This window comes from Oenanthe melanoleuca, chromosome 7, assembly GCF_029582105.1.
Source record: "Oenanthe melanoleuca isolate GR-GAL-2019-014 chromosome 7, OMel1.0, whole genome shotgun sequence".
Taxonomy (NCBI): Eukaryota; Metazoa; Chordata; class Aves; order Passeriformes; family Muscicapidae; genus Oenanthe; species Oenanthe melanoleuca.
The window spans coordinates 20456149-20476691 of NC_079341.1; the positions used below are offsets into that span (position 1 = coordinate 20456149).

A 20543-nucleotide genomic window follows, 5' to 3' on the forward strand; every position below is an offset into this window, starting at 1 on the left:
TTTCCACAACATAAGAAAAATCAGTTTGACTTTGAGACTTTGGAAACAATTCTATCTGCAAACAGTTTAGAAGAGTCCTATATCATCCACAGTGATAGTTTTGGACTGAGTTCTACTATTTAGAAACTTTAACAGCTAAGATGGCACAGAGAATAAGTGTAACCAAGAGATCAACTCATTTGCAAATTACTTATTCAGTAAAGCAAGGTTTGAAAGGAGGAGGTGGAATGTAAGTCTGCAATTGTGACTCAGACTCAACTGCTTTCCTCCATTGCTCTTAGGAAGACATAATCATACAAATCTCTGACTCAGCATTAACAAGAATTTGGCAATCTAGTCTTTAATAAAACATAAGGATTTTAATTTAACGTTATCTCTGGATTTGTAGTAAATAGTGGCTGCATCTGAAATGTGTTTGAGTATTGTAAGCCAAGATCCATCTGCTCTGACATCATACTTACACAAAGCAGGGGTTTTCCATTACCAAACAAAAGATTTCACCCCATATGCAGGATGCCAGGAAAGCTTCCACTGGCATTTTAAGTTATACTAGGACAGAAGGCCAGAGGCCTGAATGAATTTTGTTTCATGACAAATTGTGTTATTACACTTCCTTGCTCATCTCAGCTCAGTAAACCACACAAATTCTGAATGGGCCCTCTGATAACTTTAGCTACAGGAGAGAGATGAATGTCCAACACAGCGTGTAGCTCATTACCTGTTCACTGAAGAATAGCAATATTCCTTCTCTGAAGAATATTCAAATTAAAAAGCAGGAAATAGGGTTTGAGACTATTTGTTACAGTGTATAGAAGAAAGCAAAAAGCTGCTCATCTAAGTTTTCTATTTCATGCCCAAAAGTCTTAGCAAGAAACAAAATTCTCACTGAGTATTCTTTCCAGCTGAACTGCAGTTAGACAGCTAAATCAGTAATGCAGTATAACGTGGTCATATTAACGTGGTGAGGCAGAAAAGACCATCTGCAGCACCATGAATATGACTAAAATAGAGTGCCAACAAAAAGCATTGAACAGTGTCTAATGCCAGAAATCCTTATGAATGGTGTTTTTAAGAATTTCAGTGTAATTGACAAACAAGAGAATTATAGTATTAGTATAGTATTATTGCACTTTGGATGCAATAAGCTGTCCAAATTTATTTTTAAGATGCTTTACAGCTCAATTCTTTGTGCATTTAAAAATAATAATTTTTTTTTATGCTCTCTTCAGTAATTTCAACTATGAACAGCCGAAATGTTCAAGCATACTTAGGAAGTTAGAAGAAATATGCACACTCCCAAGGTGTACTCTGCTGAATATCACTGTGTAGACTGAAAACTGGCACCTTTAACTGCAGTTTTAAAGAAGCATGATTCTGGTTTATGTAACAGAGAATTCTATCTATTTTACTCTTGTGTGTATATGCCTAGAGTGATACATTCAATGTTAAATATTTGGAATTTAACAAACGTTTTCAAAAATTTTCAAGGACAAAAAGTAATATCATTACATGAGTTTATATTTAAAGTAGGGGAAAAAAGTGAAAACAAATCATCACATTTCTAAACACTTGGATGTTATTACTAGTCTTTCAGGTTATTTATTTTATAATAAATTTTCTATTACTTAGATTTTTAAAAAGGTGCCAACAATGAGGTGAGAATGTTTGCATACGTCATAAAATTATTCAGACTATTACTTGAGATTACAAGGCTTATGCAAGGATACTGACTGGCCAATTGATAAAACAACAAAAGAAATTTTTGCAGACACAATAGTAGACACTAAATTATCTATTACTAATCAACACCAAAATTTTTCAGCCGTTGTAAAAATATTTAAAATTAACACAGTTAGAAAAATAATTCCAAAATTCAATGAAATATTGCTAACTATAAGGAAGCTGAGGTCTAATCAAAAAGCCATTATGTCACTTCATTGATTCCTAAGTCTGAGAGTAGCTCAAGCCATTGTCAAAAAGGATTACATTAGAAATAAAAACTGAGAAGAGTGAGAAGCATGTTCAGATGTACACAATACAGTTACACAAGCATTCTTCAGCTTTCAGAAGAGATATACAAATAGCAGATATACAAATTCAGCAGATGCATGAAAAACTGTAAACATATAGACTATTTGGAGACTGAAAAAAGGGAGTAATTACTAGATATTTCTTATAGGCACTAGAACCCTCCCCAAGACAACAAGTGTATAGCAAATAAGGGGAAGAACTTTTTCACAACATATGCTAAAATTATGGAATTGTTTCCTATAGAATGCTTTGCAGATCAGATTACAACCGTTTTTTGAAAGCCTAAGACAAATTTATAGAAGAAACATACACCAAACATTCATTTTTGTGGTTTGAACAAACAATTTCTAGCTCAGGAAATTTCTGAAATTCTGATAGCTATAAACTGAGTACATTCACTGAGAGAAATAACACAGTGTAGTGACTCTAAATCTCCTTCTTCACATATCCACTATCACTACTGGAAAGGATCAAAATCCAGCAGTGTGCTAGATGGATCTTTGGTGTCATCAGCAGCTTTAGCTCTTAGACAGGTTTTCCTGAGAAAGGTACTCTCACCTTCATTCATTTAGAATTCAAAATAAAATTCCATATTCAATTCTAAATATATAGAACATCCATTTAAAACATTAAATTATTAAGCTAGGTCATCTATTGTTCTCCAATTACTGTCTGCCATGGGCATAAAAGAAACATTTCAAAAATATGCAATATTACAAAACATATCAGTATGGAATGATAGACTTCAGTGTCAAGCATTCATAATTGTTAGGTAGCTACAAATGCTGGCAATTTAAACTGGCTGCAAAAAAAAGTCTTATCCCAAACAGAACTTCTTATCCCAGCATGAGAGAATAAGAAGGTACTTCAAAATGTTCTCCAAGAACTCTTTTCACTATTGCTTCACTGTTGAAAACACTTATGTAGCAAAGCAATCAGATACAAGAAGTTATTAAATAAGTCAGACTGTTTACACAATGACACCTGTTCATTTCAATTACTTAATTCTTATATTTTGTTAAGCATTCTTTAGCACTGCTTTTTCTGAACTGTTTAATATATTTTCTGTAAATCTGAAGTCCCTGTGCCTTCATCTGTGAGTTGCATTACACAAAACCTTGCAATATTTGTTATTTAAGTTTGTTTTTTTAGAAGGGTATTCTGTAAATTTTGCAATTCTTCCTCTGTAGTTTCTTTCTATGCAGCATATTATACTCTTCCTCTCAGCTACTGGTATTTCTTACCATTACACAAAGTTCTGGTTTTCCACACACTCAGGATGGTCTCCCCTGCCATCCAACACACCAAGCCCAACTCAGCAAATCCCAAGCAAATGTAAACAATAATTGCATTGTGTAGGTGCAAGTGAGGCTTGAGAGCTGTGTTGCTCTTTTTCCTTCGCTTTGATCCTTTACTTTTCATTTTAAACCCATTAAAATTGTTTCATCTAATCACTGGATGTAAGCACTGGAGAGGATTGTAGCAAAACTGATATACAGCTTATTCCACTATCCCAAGAAATTAGCACTGGTGTCATCCTGTTTAATCTGTAGCCAATAAATGCATGTATCAGTAGTACATTTACAAGCACATGGAGTTCCACTAATAATAGAATCTACAAATATCTATTTCAGAATAACAACTACCAAGCTAAGTAGTTAGACATGTTCTGGCAATCTTTTACAGATACATAGATTTTTAATTTAGAAAGGACCATCTGAACCTCACAGCTTTTAAAACAGGCTCTAGAATTAATGCTGCTATTCCCATTTTAAGCTCAAAAACTTAGGTCTGACTGATTATGAAATCTTTTAACACCCCAACTATAACAAACTTGGACTCAATTATATTTGTATATTTACACATTCCATTACTAAGCATTTTAATTTATTAGGAATAGATACTATCATTCATTGTACGTGAAGAAAAGCTGATTTTAATGACCAGACAGTAATGAGTATTATTTTCTTCTGTTTCTGTCTATTTACATACAGGCAGACTTTTTGGGCTCCGGCTACCTGGATTGAGACTTCTAACATACAGAAAGCAGTCCTTACCCCAGGAAGACCCTGATGCAGTCATAATCGATTCGTCTAAGCACAGCGATGACTCAGTGGCAATGAAGCACTTTAAATCACCTACAAAAGAAAGCTGCAGTCCTTCAGAAGTGGATGATACAAAAGCACTGATTCAACACAGTAGATGTTCACCTTTGGTTAATATATCTGGACCTCTTGACCACTCATCACCTAAGCAGCAGTGGGACAGACTTTACCCTGACATGATACAGACAAGCAATCCACTAACGCACTCCAGATCAAAGGAAAGCATTTGTAGCATACGGAGAGCCTCTTCAGTACATGACATAGAAGGCTTTAATGTCCATCCCAAGAACATTTTTAGGGACCGTCATGCAAGTGAAGGTATGGTAGAGAGTCAATCACTATTCTTTGATGTACTGAAAAAGGCATTTTTTCAATATTTTATAGCAATAATCATCACGTTGCAAATCTAAATATAGTCAACTAAATATAATTACTCAAAGATGCATTAAAAATATTAAAGGCCCAAATATGCCAGGCTTATATACACTAAATATTGTTTTTCATTTCCAAGGAGACTAATGAAATAATGGTGTTGATTTTCTCTATAGGGTTATAGCAAATATTGGGGCCAACGTTCCTTAAGCTAATATTTATGTCTGGGGGGGGAAAAAAATAGGTGATCAAATTATAATTGCATGTACCATTTTCTTCTACACTTACATATATTAGATTGTCTTTGAGTGAAATCATACTTCAGACTGATAAGTTTATTTCTCTTAAATAGGCAATGTGCAGATTTGTACATTCACTGATCTAACACTCAGACATGCTTTTTCTCTCATGCTGAAGAAAATATCCTCAGCGACTGACATGCTTTGTGTAATGAATAGTGAAATACTTAGTGAAACGATGAAATGCTTAGTATAAACTTCATTTAAGTGTGATTTTCTCCTCGTGCTAGAATATTCATGCAACAAGCAAAACCTACAAAGTTATTTCCTCTCTCTTCATTTTCATTGTCTCTCGTAAATCCATGGAGAGTTATCCATGATTTCTTCTTGGGGACAGAGAGTTTAAGAGACTTGGGAAAGAGCACAGCAAACAGAGGTTTGAAAACCTGTGAATTGAAAGGTCCCTTTGAAGGTGGCTTTTGAAGAAAAGTGCCACAATACAATGCTTTCCCAGCTGTGATAGTCTAGTGACTTGCACTAAATACCTTTATATTTAGGCCAGATGACAAGGAATATATGGTAATATTTAAGATTTTTTAAAAAAATGTGTCATGGAAGAATGTGTATAGATTTTTAAATTAGCAGGAAAAATAATTTTCATTTTCAATGATGGCTTGTTTATCTCTTATTTGCTGACCACAAGTGTAAAATCTCATTAAGTTCTTCCGCTTTTTGGAAAGTTCACCTCAAGAACCCTTTGCTTCTACACATTTACTAAACTATAAAGTCTGAATGTTTCTCTAAAACCCAGTTTAACTTGTAGAATAGCAAAACTAATCATTCCTTCCAATCACTCTTCCCGTAATGAATATAATAGAGAAGTCCTTTTTTTCTCATTTCTGGATTTTTTGGACTATGGGGGTTTTCTTTCAGTTCAAATGAAACTAAAAATTCAATTAAATCCATCCTAAACCATACCATTTTGTATAGTTCATGGTCACATTAAGCCAAGTTTTCAAAATCAGGAGGCAAAAACCTCCAAGGCTGAACTTTGGCATGTCCTTTGGATCTATTTCATAAGCTTTATCTTAGTTAAAAGTCCCTGTGCATTGAAATTCATCTTTCAAACAAAACACATTAAAAAGTATCCAGTTTTCAATTTCTGTTTTTCAGAACATTTTTCATTATAGTATTTCCCAAAGAGTTATTCTTCATCCAGAGAAGAATATGAAAATATTCATTTTCACCTATGAAAATGAGTAAAAATCAGTTTGAATACTAAGTGTCTTTGATTACAGTGGTAGAAAGCTGATGCATAAGTCACCACATAATTTAGTACTTGCTGAATGGAGGAGCAAAAATTTTTATCTCGATTTTATGGAAAAAGTTTCTTCAAATGTTAAGTACTAAATAAAATAAATTTTACCATGAGGAGTCAATAATCCAATTGAATTCCTAAGGCCTTCCACACAATGAGATAATGTAAATAGACATGTAAATAGACAAAACACTCTTACTCTGTTTTCTCTCTGCATAAACTAAAAAACGGTAGAGAACCAGGCCCTGAGTTTATGTCATACCTGGTCATTCTAGAAAAACTCAGCAGAAGAGAGAATGGCTTTCAGAAAGGCACTAGAATTAGTAACCATCCTTGATGCCATCTGCTCACAGTCATGTTAGAATTGGGCACCTTATGCTGAAAAGATGTTTAAATTTATCCAGCAAGTTCAAATTGCCTAATTCAACGGTGAGCCATAAAACCCTATTATTTCTATAAAATTATCCATGCAAGTTAGGTAACCCAGATTCAGCTTAAATCATCTTCTCTGGGCTAGCAGATTCTGAACAGGGAGAATGCAAAACCCTAAGTACAACAAGTAAAAGTAAACTACAGTGCCAAAGGGCTAAACTCTTACGAAAGGAAACATAGGGTTTAATATATTTTTCCATTCCATTTCTATTTTGATTTTTCCCAAATCATTCAAAAACTATTACTCTATCTGAAACTGCAAGTCAGAATTCAATTTTTTTCCTATCCTTGTCAGTTCAAATAATATTAATTGAATCAGTAAAGCAGAATTCTGAAAGAAGAGAATAGTATTACTTAGCTTAATACTAACTACAGTAATTTACCTGCAGCCAAATTTTAATGTAATGCAATTGAGAATAGAAATTACTTCATGTGTTAAATTAATTTATGTAGCCTTGTTGCCTAACACTTTAAAATTATTGTCGTTGTGCCCATTATATGCCAAAAGATATTACAGTAAAAATGACAGCTTAGGATTTTAAATTCCAGTGTACTGGGTCAAATTCCATTCTAAATTTGTCTATATGACAGCAAAAGCAACAGGGCAGGAACACTCACCACCCAAAAGGCAGCCAAGCCAGCCTCCTCTGAAACACCAGCAATCCAGATTTTGCAGGCAGGTGTAAGTTCCCAGGGACTCTTCAGAAATTGTATTGTCTTCAGAAAACGGACTCAGCAAGATCACTGAAGCCTTCTGAAACAGCAGCAGGCTTTTGAGCCCAACTCAGCCTGATCTCCAGTGCTGCTACAGATGCCTGGCACAGGAAGGCATTGGGCTGGAGGAGCTAAACACCCTTCCAGAGCCCAGGTCCAGAGCCCAGCTCGCTGTTCAGCTGAGCAAGCTGAGGAGAAGCCAGCGAGGCAGCAGGAGTGACAAGGCCCAGCGCCGCCATGCCCCTCTGCAGGCACAGCCTCTGTCCAGGGCAGGCTGACCACTCTCCACAGGCACAGGGCAGCTGGGGAACAGCCAGATCACAAACACCTCAGCCTCAGGGGTGGCCTGTCCACCCAGCACAACAAGGAGAATGTCTGTGTGAGCCCAAAGCGTGTTTGGGAGCTGGTGTCCAGGAGGACGTCTCTGTTCCCTGCCAGACCCACCTCACACCCTCAGAGGCACAGCCAGGCACAGCACAAAGGGATGGGGGCTTGTGGATCACATAGTTATGGCAGGAACCAGCGTGGCATCTACCTCTGCACCTTTGTGGCTTCTTAAATAGTGATAACTGCAGTAATAACATTGCCCCTGAAAAGGTTTGATCTCACAAGCGGATTGAGGGCCAGGTGTGCCTGTGAGGACAGAAAGCTTTGCCACCATTTCTCTGTGGAAAGGCACCTAAGAGCTGAAGAAAAGTTTAAGGTATATCTTTCTCCATCACTTACTCAGAAGGGCATTGCTTAGTTTGCTGCCATGTTAAAAGAGTCTCCTCAGGTGAGTCTAGGCAGGCGTGGGGGGCCTGGGGGTCTGTGCTGCCCCACACGCCACGCTGCCACCCTGCACTTCCGCCTCAGCTTCTCTTAATTGTGTGGGGACTAATAACTTCTTGGAACCTTTGTCCTCCAATCCACTGCCATATTTCTGTTAAGTTAGCTAAAGCCAATCCTACTGCCTGATCTATTCCAAACACTTTTACACAGTATCTCAATTGTCAGAGTGACTTTAGCTTCCCTTAAAATCTTCATAATACACTCAAGGAGGTGCAACAATATTTCAATTCAAACCACACACACTTTGAAGCCATATTTTCTGCTTTTTCTGACGTAGATTTTAGTTGTCTTTTTTTTCTCTTTTTCTTCACTTTTATTATGCTGAAAACCAGACAATGGTCGCAATGTCAAAGGTAAAGTATACATCTAGACTATACCTTCCAGTGTCTCAATCAGCCACACTTTTTGGCATGTTACTTTGCCTGCTGTATGAAATGTTCAAATGCAACATTCTCATGTTGACTTCTCTAGGGCTAGGTGTATTACACAAATTATATTTGTTAAACATGTAGTTATTCCTGTAACTCTTGTCTCAAAGCACTAACCACGAATCACTGGAAAAAGTGAAGGCATAGTTCAACAGCCTGTTGACTTAATTCTAAAAAAGAAAGGGAGGGAGGGAAGGAGGTAGAACATATCAGCTACTTAGCTCAGTCCTTAAGCAGTCAAAACTTCTGTTGAAGCTACCAGGAGTTTTATCTGTAAAAGGATGTGTTATTGTATGTGGACATTAGTAAATGAGCCAATGTTACAAGGTGCTTAGTTTTCAGTTAACCCTCTCAAAAATTAAATAACTGATAATCAGGACCCTTGTGGAAGTATCTTCACTTATTCCTCTTTTGTCTCTTTAAAACTAGTTTCACGCTCCTGGATGGCAGGGGGTATGGTTTCAAACTTCCTGTAGCATTAAAATGTACATGCATGAACTTCATTGCCAATTTCATGCTTAAATAATATTTAGTGCAATTACAAAACTGTTTCTTTTCACCAGCATTGAGCTACATGTTTTAGACGCAATTTGAACATAATCCATAAACTTCTTCTTCCATTTTTGAAGATTACTTACTGAAGTGTTCAGTTTAATTGCTGTATTTGTATCTGTGGGAAAACTGGTTTGTGACTTCATGCATGATGCAAAAAGTGTGTGTACCTGGTAAAATCTCTCTAAACTGCATGCAGTGCATGACCTAGATTATGTAAAACAATTTGTGGACTACAAAATCATTACATTTGCTTCATGTGTATGTTGGCAAAATCTTGGGGGAAAAACATGAAGTTTCTGTGTTGTGCAATAACTTTTATAAATGTATTTACTGCTGGTGAAAGATGATGAATTGGCAGTTCAGGAGAGTGAAATCACTTCTCAATGCATTGTCTACGCAATGGCAATGAAATCCTACCATAAAAATGGGGAGCTTAAACTTAACCTGAAAGATTCTTCTTTTTAGGCTAGGCAGAAGCAAGTCATTCTCTCTGCTTATCTCTGTTGAAACTGTCAATCAAGGTGCCAATTAGTGTCAATTGTGACTGTGATTTGTTATGGCCCTCCTTTTCTGCTTCCTGTTATGACAATATAGTAATGGTGCACTAGATGTCCAGTATCAGCTCAATTTCTGTCAGCCAACTTAAGCTAATACTGTCTTTCAATCAATTACTGTTATCAATTTCACCAGTTTCTAAAGCAAAATAAGGTGAAAGAAACAAGGTTTTATTTTCATGTGCAATGAACTTAAGCCTAATATCATGCTCTAGGGCATGAGTATTAAGTAGCAAAAGAGAGAGTAATCCCCTTTGGAATGGAAGCTATAAGAGATACAAATCCCAGATATGAAAAGTTCAATGCAATTCAAACATCTATAAAGTTACTAATAAAACAAAATCTTGCCTACTATCTAATCACAGATTTGCTGAAGCTATTTAAGTTTCCTCTTATCTTTGAATTCCTAATGTATTAAGAATTTTGTTACTCTGAAAAATGGTTTCAGCTTGATATCCTGCTTACATCTAAAATGATTTGATACTCGGAAGCTATTGCTCAAACTAACAGGGAAGCAGGGCTGAAAAACTGCAATCCATATGTACAATAGCACACACCAACCAGATTAATCACTTCACTGATTTGTGAGGAGATTGTGAGTCCTGATATAGTTGAACACTAATTTTTAGCAGACTCATATAGATGATGTGAAAGATAGATTCAGGTCCCTCCTGGGCCAAAAGGCATTTAAGTATAGTATCACAATCCCTTGGTGGTGTCCTTAGTACCAGGCTTTTTTACTGTTCCTTGCAGGTGAAAGGTTGTGCTTTCTTCCCTTTTCCAATGGAGCTGTTCCACAAAACAATATACTAGGAGAAAAAGAAGGACTGTTCTGCAGTTTAGTGATTAGAGAAATCAGGCACAAATTCTTTTTTGCATCCAAACTTTTAGTTTACAGCATCATGTCCTCCCTTGTCATCTTAAATTCCTTTCTGCACATTGGCAAAATTTGAAATGGAGTAATAGAGATTTTCTATCTCTGGCCCAGATTAACATACAAGTCTCATGACTTTAGGAGAGAGAAAACATGTATAAATCCCTATAAGCTTCAAAAAAAATTAAATGTCTGCTTCTTCAGAAAGCATTTGAAGCCAGTTGTGTAGGAAAATCAGCCCTCATTTAAAGAATTTTGCCAAAAAAAAAAAAAAAAAAAAAAAGAAAAAGAAAAAGAAAAAGAAAAAACTCAGCACAGCATAGAGCATTTCCCAACAGCCATCCCCAGGCAGCTGGTTGCTTTGAATTTGATTCATTCTCATATTGCGAATGAAATCAACTGTTCCACTGTTGACTTTGCAATTTACCTTATAGGCCAAATACTATCCCATTGACTGTTCCTGAATCAACATACACATTCTTGTTTTCCTCTCAGGAAGACAAATGAAAACCTCAAAAACAAGAAACAGAGAAAAACATCACATTGTTGCCCTTAATAGAATCAAGGCAATCTTAAATAAGGTTCTCATGTAGATCTAAGAAATATCCCTATTACTGACTTACTGATTGCAAGACCTGAATTTTTTCTTAAATCCCTAAAGTGGATTTAGCTCTCACTGTCTAAACATCTTCATAGTTCTTTTTTCCAGTATTGTTCTCAAAAGCAACTTCTCCTTGCAATGAATACTTTTCGCTTCCTTATGAGCCCTATAATGACAGTGCAAAACAAGTAGTCTGACCATTTATATTGCTTTCTTGTTCAAATTCTGTCCAATAATAAAAAGAATAATTAGAAAGGATATGTACCTTCATGAAGTATGCAAATTCTGTATCTTTTATCATGAGGCACTCAAATAGTATAAGGTTATATATGCTCCATTAATATTCTACCGATAAGTATCCCTATAGTTTCCAATATTTTGTTACCAATGACAATTGAAGAAACATATTTTGAGAGTCTGCTCAATTTTCCAGTTTCCTTTGAACTATCATGTGAGCATGAGCAAGGTAGGGATGTGATAATAGAGCCTTTGCTAATTCCAGGCACACTTATATAATCATGTGTCCTATTTCCACTCTTATAAACAAATGAGCATACAGTCTTTATATTCAGCTAGAACTGTAATAGGAGCACACCAGAATTCCCAGTAACATGAAAACAAGTAAGGATAGAAGCATTATGCAATTTGGAATCCATCGACTTTATAAAAAATATTGAGAGTTATATGTAATGGAAATGTCATATTTGTAGCCAGTATTAGATTTTAATCTTATTAGCAATAGTTATTTTTAAAATGTAGATAGCTTTTATTACCAACAAGTATACAGAAAAATACTTTTTAATCACTCACTTAATATATCCCACCTAAACATTAATGATAATTTATTTTCTTCATTTCCCAGATACTAAATGTGTGTTCCAATTTTTCAGGGCCTTTTAATCATATCAAGTCAAGTCTGTTGGGATCCACATCGGATTCAAATCTCAACAAATACAGTACAATCAACAAAATTCCTCAACTCACACTGAACTTTTCAGATATCAAAAGTGAAAAAAAATCTTCATCTCCTCCTTCTTCAGAGAAAGCAATTATTGCACCTAAGGTGAAAGACCGAACGCACAATGTAACAGAGAAGGTTACACAGGTAAGGTAATACACATTATTTTAGTTCATTTTCAATTTTTTAGTGTATTCAATAGATTTTTACTTTTTTAATGAATGGTTTGGCTATCTCCAGGATAATTTGAAGGCTTTAAAACATTATGTAATTTACCTTCAATTCAGTTGCTGATGAGGTAGTCTACAACATTAGATGATACTGCTAAAAACAAAATTTTTTAGCTCTCTATTGTTTAATGGAAAGGAAATGTAGTATGCACCATGGGTCCCAAATAAGACCATTAATTTCAGTGCTCCCTGTTATTCATAAATGTTAGTTTCATACTTTGTAATTTTTTCTCAGCAATATGAATTGCTGATTAGTGTAAGGCACAACATGAAAAGAAATGGTAGGTGACTGTTCCACTGTAAAATCTCATAATTTCTTTTCAAGTTCTTTGTCTTTTCATTATACTCTTTCTTGTGGGTATCTTTTACACATCTGTGCATCCATAAGGCTGTCAAAATGAAAAGCAGATACCTTTGGACTGGATGTATGATATATCTTGTGGACAAGCCATGTAATTGAAAGAAAACTGAAATAATTTAAGGTAGATTTAATTTAAGATTTCTTCACTCTAAGACAGATGCAGTGCCCTCTGAAGTCAACAGAACTTTTCAGATCATTTCTGTATTATTATGTCTGCTTTACAGTTTATATGGAGACAGCCTGGGACAGGCTAGCAATCTGGAACATACTGAAAAAAATACCAAGAGATGACAGTATCCTCAATAACTTTTATGGGGTTAGTAAGCAAGGGTTGGCCCTTAAATGCCCAGAGAGACTGAAAGAGGTGAGAAGTGCTTTGTAGTAGAATGCAGATAGATATTCCACAAGGAAGATCTTGTCAAGTGATCTTTTGGCATAGAACCATAGAATGACAGAATTTAAGACCATCAAGTCCAACCATTAACCCAGCACTGACAAGTCCCTGACTAAATCATGTCCCCAAGTGCTGACCAGGCTGCAGCTTCTCTGCATTGGTGCTCTGCCAGACAGTGTCCATGGTCCTACTCCCTTTGACAGACATAAAAAGGGAATTGTACACCCTTCTAGAGAAATGGAGATAAAAGTTCTGTCATTTCTATTTTGAGATCAGTTAGTGCCCAAAAAGTAATTGGATTTTTATCTTTCATATATTTTGTCTTTAATAGCTAGCTTGAATCTGCAACCATTGTCCTTTCTTCTGTGGTCAGTTTTGAAAGATATAATCTCTTCTGGATCCATTTTGATATGTTTTAAATTATTCATAGTAGTTATATATAGAAATCTTTTCATAGATAATGTGGCAAAAAGTCAAGTTACATAAAAAAGACCAATTTTTAAGAGTTATATAAGCATGAAGCAAGGTAGATTTTTTTGGACTTTTTTTGTTTTTTTGTTTTGTTTTTTAATTCTGACTGGCTAATTAGTGCCAGAGTGCTGAGTTTCTATGTGCTTGTGATGCTGTTGGGGGTGGAAGGATGGGCAGAATTTTTTCTTAAATCTATGTTTATTCTCCCAATAATTTAGATTTTATGAAAAGTCCAATGGAAATTACATGGATCAGTTAATCTTTCCATGAAAATTGATACCTACTAAATTCAAAATTAAATTTGAAATGCTCTATAAAATCTTTACACTTCACAAAAGGCTTCCAATTTAATTTGACATTGGTTTATGTCCTCTTCTAGAACAATCTCAACCACTGTACAGAGCAAAATTTGCATAGCAAACTTTGATGCCATATCATTCATTATAATTGGAAATAGTTCCCTGCAGCTGCTGCTGCTTTTTCTGTTATTGCATTCACTTATCAATGTTTTCAGTTGCTGCTACATCCTAAATGCTAGAATTAGATGCAGGTAGAAAATCCCAGGAGGTATAAATAAATGTAGGTCTATAGTATTGCTATGGTCAAGGATCTAGTTAACTAGTTTCATGAATTAGAATAGAAATAAACATTTAGAAGATTAAAGTGACTGGTTTTAGTCCTGTTTATGTTTTTATTCCCAATGATTTCAATATATTTTGTACAAGTCAGCTCTGAAGCTTCTGCTTCATGTCTGACTATAAATTTCTTTGTAAATCTTTTCCTAGGCCATAGATCCATTATGTATATATCTGCAGAAAAGTGCAAAAGTGGGCTTGGAAGATATGAACACAGTGTTGAGAATAAAATATGGTGGAAATGTTAGATGAGGTAGTTAAAATATGCTCATGCTGGCACCATCTCTGATAAAGAAATATATCAAACACCATCAAAAAACCAGAGGGCAATATGACCTATTTTATCTATGGGATAATATCAGTAAAAGAGCAAATGAGTGAAAAACAGCCATGGTAAGTTTGAAGGTCATCCTCAATCAGAGTAGTGACATTCTGAAACAGTCTTCTAATAAAAGAAGTTAGTGCAGGAATTCTAAGTTTTGCTAGAAAGAACCTGAGAAATGTAGTGAAGGAATGCATAAAGTGCTGTATTTTCTGGGATTGCAGGACTTGATGACATGAAAAGCTTCTCTCAGCCACATATTGTACCATCCATCCATCCATCCATCCATCCATCCATCCATCCATCCATCCATCCATCTGTCCCTTTGTAGTCGCTATTTTCTATCTTTATCCCTTTCCTCAGTTTTGCTGAGAAATTTGATCCTGTTGTTGTAACCTGACAATTCCACTACCATGGCTCCTCAATGTACAACTCAAATTATAGAGAAGTGGACTCTGATATGCACGACACAAAAATATCAGTAAGCTTCCCTGTTGGATCATGCAGCCTGGATTCTCTCTCATGTATCAGTAATATCAAATCAAGTATCAGCATCACAGGATGCAACAAGTTCTTTCCAAGGACAACAGCTGTGTAACTTCTTTAATATCCACAAACTGGAGATCTAATTGTGGTCTTGAAGAGAGTGAAAAAAGAAGGGATGGCGCATAGTCCCCTTCAGAGGGGAGAGGAAGAATAATTAATAAAGTAAATTAAGAAGTCATTGGCCACTGTGTTTAGATAAAGTGATGCACTTTGAGAAAATATTTAAAGAGGAGTAAGAGGCTTTAGTAGAAAAATTTTAGTGGAATAAATTAGAAATAGAAAGTAAAGTTTGCAAAATCATTTTAGAAGAAAGAGGAGATGCTGTGGGACAGTGGTTTATACTTGGGAGAAAAATCTAGGTTATACATTCTATTGCAAGAAACCTTCCAATACTGCTTTTCTACTTAACAGGAGTGTTCAGAACATTATGTAGAGATGAGAATTGCCTTGAGATATAGCTTGTGGTGAAGTGCTGCACATGTGATGGTTCTGAATAAGTAGATTCCCTGATTGCTTTGCCTGGATTTTCACCTGGGGCTTCACTGATCATAACTCCTTATGTAATGCCAAGAAGCATAACATCTTCTGGTCACTTATTTCTGCATAACATTGACTTTTACTCAGAATTAGTCCAAGTGTAGCTGCCAGATAGCCCTGATTGATAAGCTGGCATTGTTATATTCCAGTGCAGACATTTGTGACTAAATTAAATTTACATCTCCATTCCACTTTAGAAAAAAAATTGGTTTTCATTATAAAATTATTTTCATTATAATTTCCAGAGGTATTAATGTCACTCTCTTCTATAAGAATCTCAAATTACTTATTTCCATTATTTCTTTTTTTGCAGTCTGTTCAGGAGGACAGTGCAATTCCTGCACTCTTTTGTACTGACAGGTTCAGTTGGGGTCCTGACACTGATGGTTAGAAAGAGACAAGTCTTCTTAGAAGCACAAAAGTAGACTTTTATTAAAGAAAGCAATAGGGCAAAAGTCTGACATCTGTCCCTTAACATTTTTATGGATTTGTAAAGGGGACTTCTGGCCTTAAAATTGCAATGTGCAGAGACACAACAGGATTTTATCTTTCTTTTAAATACTGATTTACTGTAAAGCTTCTTAGATATCCAGTTTCCAATGATGTAAAGCTGTGAAGTTATGAACTTTGTTGTAAACAGACTCATGAAGATTAGAATAGTCAGTATCTGTGCTCTATTTTTAAAGAAAGAAGAGAATTCCTGAATGCCCATAACTTAATACTGTTAATAAATAACTTTCTCAGTAAATAAATGTGTAAATTACTGGTCTCTTTATTGTGTTGTAAAAGAAAAATGGTTTTGTTGCTTTTGATCACCAGTGTTCAGAGGTCATTTATCTCCTTGTAATTCATCAGTCCGAAGGAATACAGAGTGAGGTTGAAAGGCCCAATATTTATCTTTTGTTCATGATTTGTCTCAATAAATGACTTACAGAAGGTAAAATTCTGTAATCTTCTAACTTCGTGTAATAATAGTTTTCAAAACAGTTCATTATCCACCCACCTCTGGGAAACATATATATACCCAAACTGGTCATATGACTGATGAAATGATAAATATATACCTTGTCAGGCTACACAGAATATTGTGATCTGATTTGCAGACATGCTGAACACCCACAAATCTTCTGAAAATAGAGCTGCCAGTGAAAGGAGGATGGGGGAGAGGGAGGGGGACCATGTATGAAGTGATAGACCTTGTAGTTTCACTGAATGTTTTTGTAATCTGGCCAGATTCTATTTGGTTCCAAAAGATTAAGAAATAAGTAACAATATCCTCCCAAGGCAAATAAAGCTGTTGATATAAAAAGAACTATTATATGATCATGACTTCAAACTGACCTTCAGATTTTCAGGCTAAAAGAAGACTACCAGCATCTAGGACAGAGAGGGGCAATATAAGACCTAAAAATAAACCAAATTATTGATCTATATGTTTTCAGCAGTCTGATTCAGCTGACACATTGTGCTGTTTACATCCTGCAATAACTCACATACAGACAACATTTTAAGGCTGTTAATTTGCATTCTGCATAAGGCAGAAAATTCTGAATAAAGGGGAAACAATTTTGATGCCTTCCAATTACACAGCAAGATATATATATAATAGTGAAATTAGGGGGTAAGCAGGGCCAACATTTCCTAGTTAATATATGGAAAATTTAAATTTACTCTGAAGTGAGAATCTTCTTTTTCCTGTTATTTGTGTATTGACACAGTTTATACAGGGATCGTTCCCTTTCTTTACAGTAATTTTAGCACCCTCATGCAATAAGATTTCATCTTTTATTGTCATTGCATAATTGGGCTTTGTAATTACTATAAATAGAATTATAGAAATAGTATAAATGTGTGTAATTTCATTGTAATTTACAGGGTATGACACACTCTGTGAAACAAAGAAAAGCAAAAAAACCATGGTAAAAACTAGCAAAAATACCTCAGTCTCAGTGTGGCCATTTAAACCTGTGCCAAGGTGTCACCATAACTGGAAGGTAGTATATTTTGCACCAGAAATAGCTATTCTGAGTGTGTGGAAGCAGAAAATAAAGCCCACTCTTTTGATCAGTTTCAGAAGTAAACATAGTATTTTCGTTTCATTTTCTGTTGCACCAAGTAATAAAAACAAGATTCACGAGAATTGTGAAATCCTTACAGTAGAGCCTCTTTTTTTTTTTGTGACAGCTGAAGAGGTTCAGGCCTCTGAACTGCTGCAGTGTTTTGAGAAGATTTCACAACATATGGTAGAAATGGAGCAGTCGGAAAGCCCAGCTGCTTTGCAGCATGTAACCTGGATGCATCCTTAATTAGTACATGTCCTTCCCCCAAGATCTACTCTTCTGCAAAGGGGATTACCTGATTTTTGCTGAGTTGGGGAAAAGTATCCACTATCTTTTATGAATTACAGTTTCTGAGTAATCAATGTTTTATGTGATCTCTGTTTTTATGCCTTGATGTTAACATGGAATGAAGCATATGACCTTTGTTAATATTGGATTATTTGCCAAAGTAACTTCCTCTTCTGATCCTAAGAAATGGGAGAAAATAGACTTTCAGACTGCATTGTAATTTGTTCTCATAATAAGGAGTTGGGTGTAAAAACTAATACTCTACAAAGCAAGCAAGCCTTATTGAAACCAAGGTGCTGGCAGCATTTAGGCAAGCCTCATTTCTCCGGTCTAGAGCTATAAACACCCAAACTCCCACTTCATGGGGGATTGACCTTGGAAGTTTCTAAACTTGGTAGGTTACTCTGCTGAAACCAACAGTTTTGACACCCACCAGAACTGTCTCACCATGAACTGCAAGTCAAGCCCCACTAAGATCCAAAGAGCTGCCAGAATCCTCCAATGCATTTGGCATGCACAGTCTGGAATAATAACTTTAACACATGGGGTTAGAGTTGCCTAAAAACAACTATGAAAGAAGTCATGTCCCTCCTTCACATAACCTTAGAACAGTACAAAAATGTAGTGTGGAAGAGACCTCTAGAGGCCGTCTAACCCAACCTCCTATGCAAAACAGCACAACTGCAAAGTTAGATCAGGGTCTGTGGTTATCACCGTGATTACCGTGTTATCTCAGGACAGTTTCTGTCTTTAGGAGAGCATAAGTGTATGTTTTCCTAGAGACAGACAGCAATAGCATCTGACTTGGGGAAAGAGGAAGGGAAGAGGGCAGAATGCTGTGGATCTCATGGGTCACAAATGCTGCTATTTTTCAAGAGCACCACTGGTGTAGCTAGCATTCTGGACAACCTCTTAGAAAGAGGCAGTCCTGGGTTGTAGTGCCAGACTAATTTGACTGTTACTCATCTTACATAAATGACCATCTGCTAAAAAAGCCACAAAAATAACCCTGGGCACCATGGACTCAGACTCAGGACTCTCTCCCTCTCTAAGTGCCCTTACCCTCAAATGGTCTGGATTCTGAACTCTGCTCTAGTGCCAGGCACCTCATATATACATACAGTAGGACCAAGGTTGGATCTAGCACAAAATGCCATAACCTGGACAGGCAATGTTTAACATTTACCTGAAATTATATAGTCACACCTATTAAGAGTCAATTTTTCTCAGGAAAAAAAAAAAAGACAATTGTTAGTGGACAGCTAACAATTTTAATTCTTTTCTCTTTTAATGTAATACTAGCTAGGACACAAACTGAAAATTTTGTGGGTAATCTAATGATTATTTATTTCAAAGCAATTTGTACTCTCACACACATCACTAATGAAAGAAATTGATGAATAAACTAAATCATAAAGAGCAGAAATTTCCTGCAACTTGGAGGTGGCATGATGATGATTATAAAGCAGTTATGTTCTAACACTAATTATAAATGAGGTCCTTAAGCATATTAATGAGAAATAGCAATGAGGTTACTATTCTTTTGGATTGGGCAGTGGAAGAGGAAAAAAGCATGTGAATTAGTTGTTTTTGATGTACTGGCAGCTCAGAAAAATATTTTCTACTTAGAGTTTGATAGGGTTCAGCATTTTTTTCAAAGTAGTAGAAATAGTATGGAAAAGCAGGGACCATTAACCCCAGTCAGCATAGTGTGTTTTTTGATGAATTCTGAATGCCCTTAAAATTAATAAGCCAAATAAGAAGGTCATTTTTCTCATTATTACCTGTCATGTGTTAGAACTTGGATAATGCTTTCAGCTTGTAACTGGTATCAGGATCAATAGAGAAGGGCAAGCCCAGAATAGTTCAAAGTTAATGATTTTACACCAAAAAAAAAAAAAAAAGAAAAAAAAAGAAAAAAAAATTTGGGGAAATGTAGGAAATGTATTTTCAAAGCATTTATTGAGCTTTATGGGTGGTATTGGTGTTACTGACCCTAAAATTAAGGAGCATGGCACAACAAAAATCTCTAGGAAGTATTTATTAAAAGTGGCCAGTTCAGGCCATCTGTTATGAACCAGTTTAAACACAGAAGAGCAAGGGAAACTAAACTTCTGTGTATAACATTATCAGACCTAGAGAGGTTTGAAATATACACAAAAAACATGAATAAAATCAGACGAGGTTAGATGTTGGCACCAAAAAGAAATTGGTATATTTTATTTAATAGTAAAAGAGGCAAAGAGAGAGAGAAAGACAGAAAGACAAAAAGACAGAAGGAGCTATGCATGGGGGGTGAGGGGAGGAGGGGACTGGGAGGGGTTAGGTGGAAACATATCACCCTTCCCAGCATCTCAATCCTGTCTCATTGTCCTTCTCCAGCTGGTCTTCTTGGTGCTGAGAGTCCCTGCCGCTGCTGCTGCTGCACCAGAAAGTACAGGATCCAGTGTACAGTACAGAACCCAGTGTGCAGTACAGGATCCAGTGTACAGTACAGAATCCAGTGTGCAGTACAGAATCCAGTGTACAGTACAGAATCCAGTGTACAGCACAGAACCCAGTGTGCAGTACAGAATCCAGTGTACAGTACAGGATCCAGTGTACAGTACAGAATCCAGTGTGCAGTACAGGATCCAGTGTGCAGTACAGGATCCAGTGTACAGTACAGAACCCAGTGTACAGTACAG

General features: G+C 36.0%; 1 protein-coding gene across 1 annotated transcript in view; it reads left to right on the forward strand.

Moving 5' to 3' along the window:
- Nucleotides 1-20543, forward strand: part of KCNH7 (potassium voltage-gated channel subfamily H member 7) — a 201408-nt gene that overhangs the window by 128177 nt on the left and 52688 nt on the right. Inside the window, exons 5-8 of the mRNA XM_056496789.1 lie at nt 4026-4454; nt 8375-8395; nt 8900-8923; nt 11945-12159. Coding sequence (XP_056352764.1) covers nt 4026-4454; nt 8375-8395; nt 8900-8923; nt 11945-12159 — 689 coding nt within the window. The remainder of the gene's footprint in view (nt 1-4025; nt 4455-8374; nt 8396-8899; nt 8924-11944; nt 12160-20543) is intronic.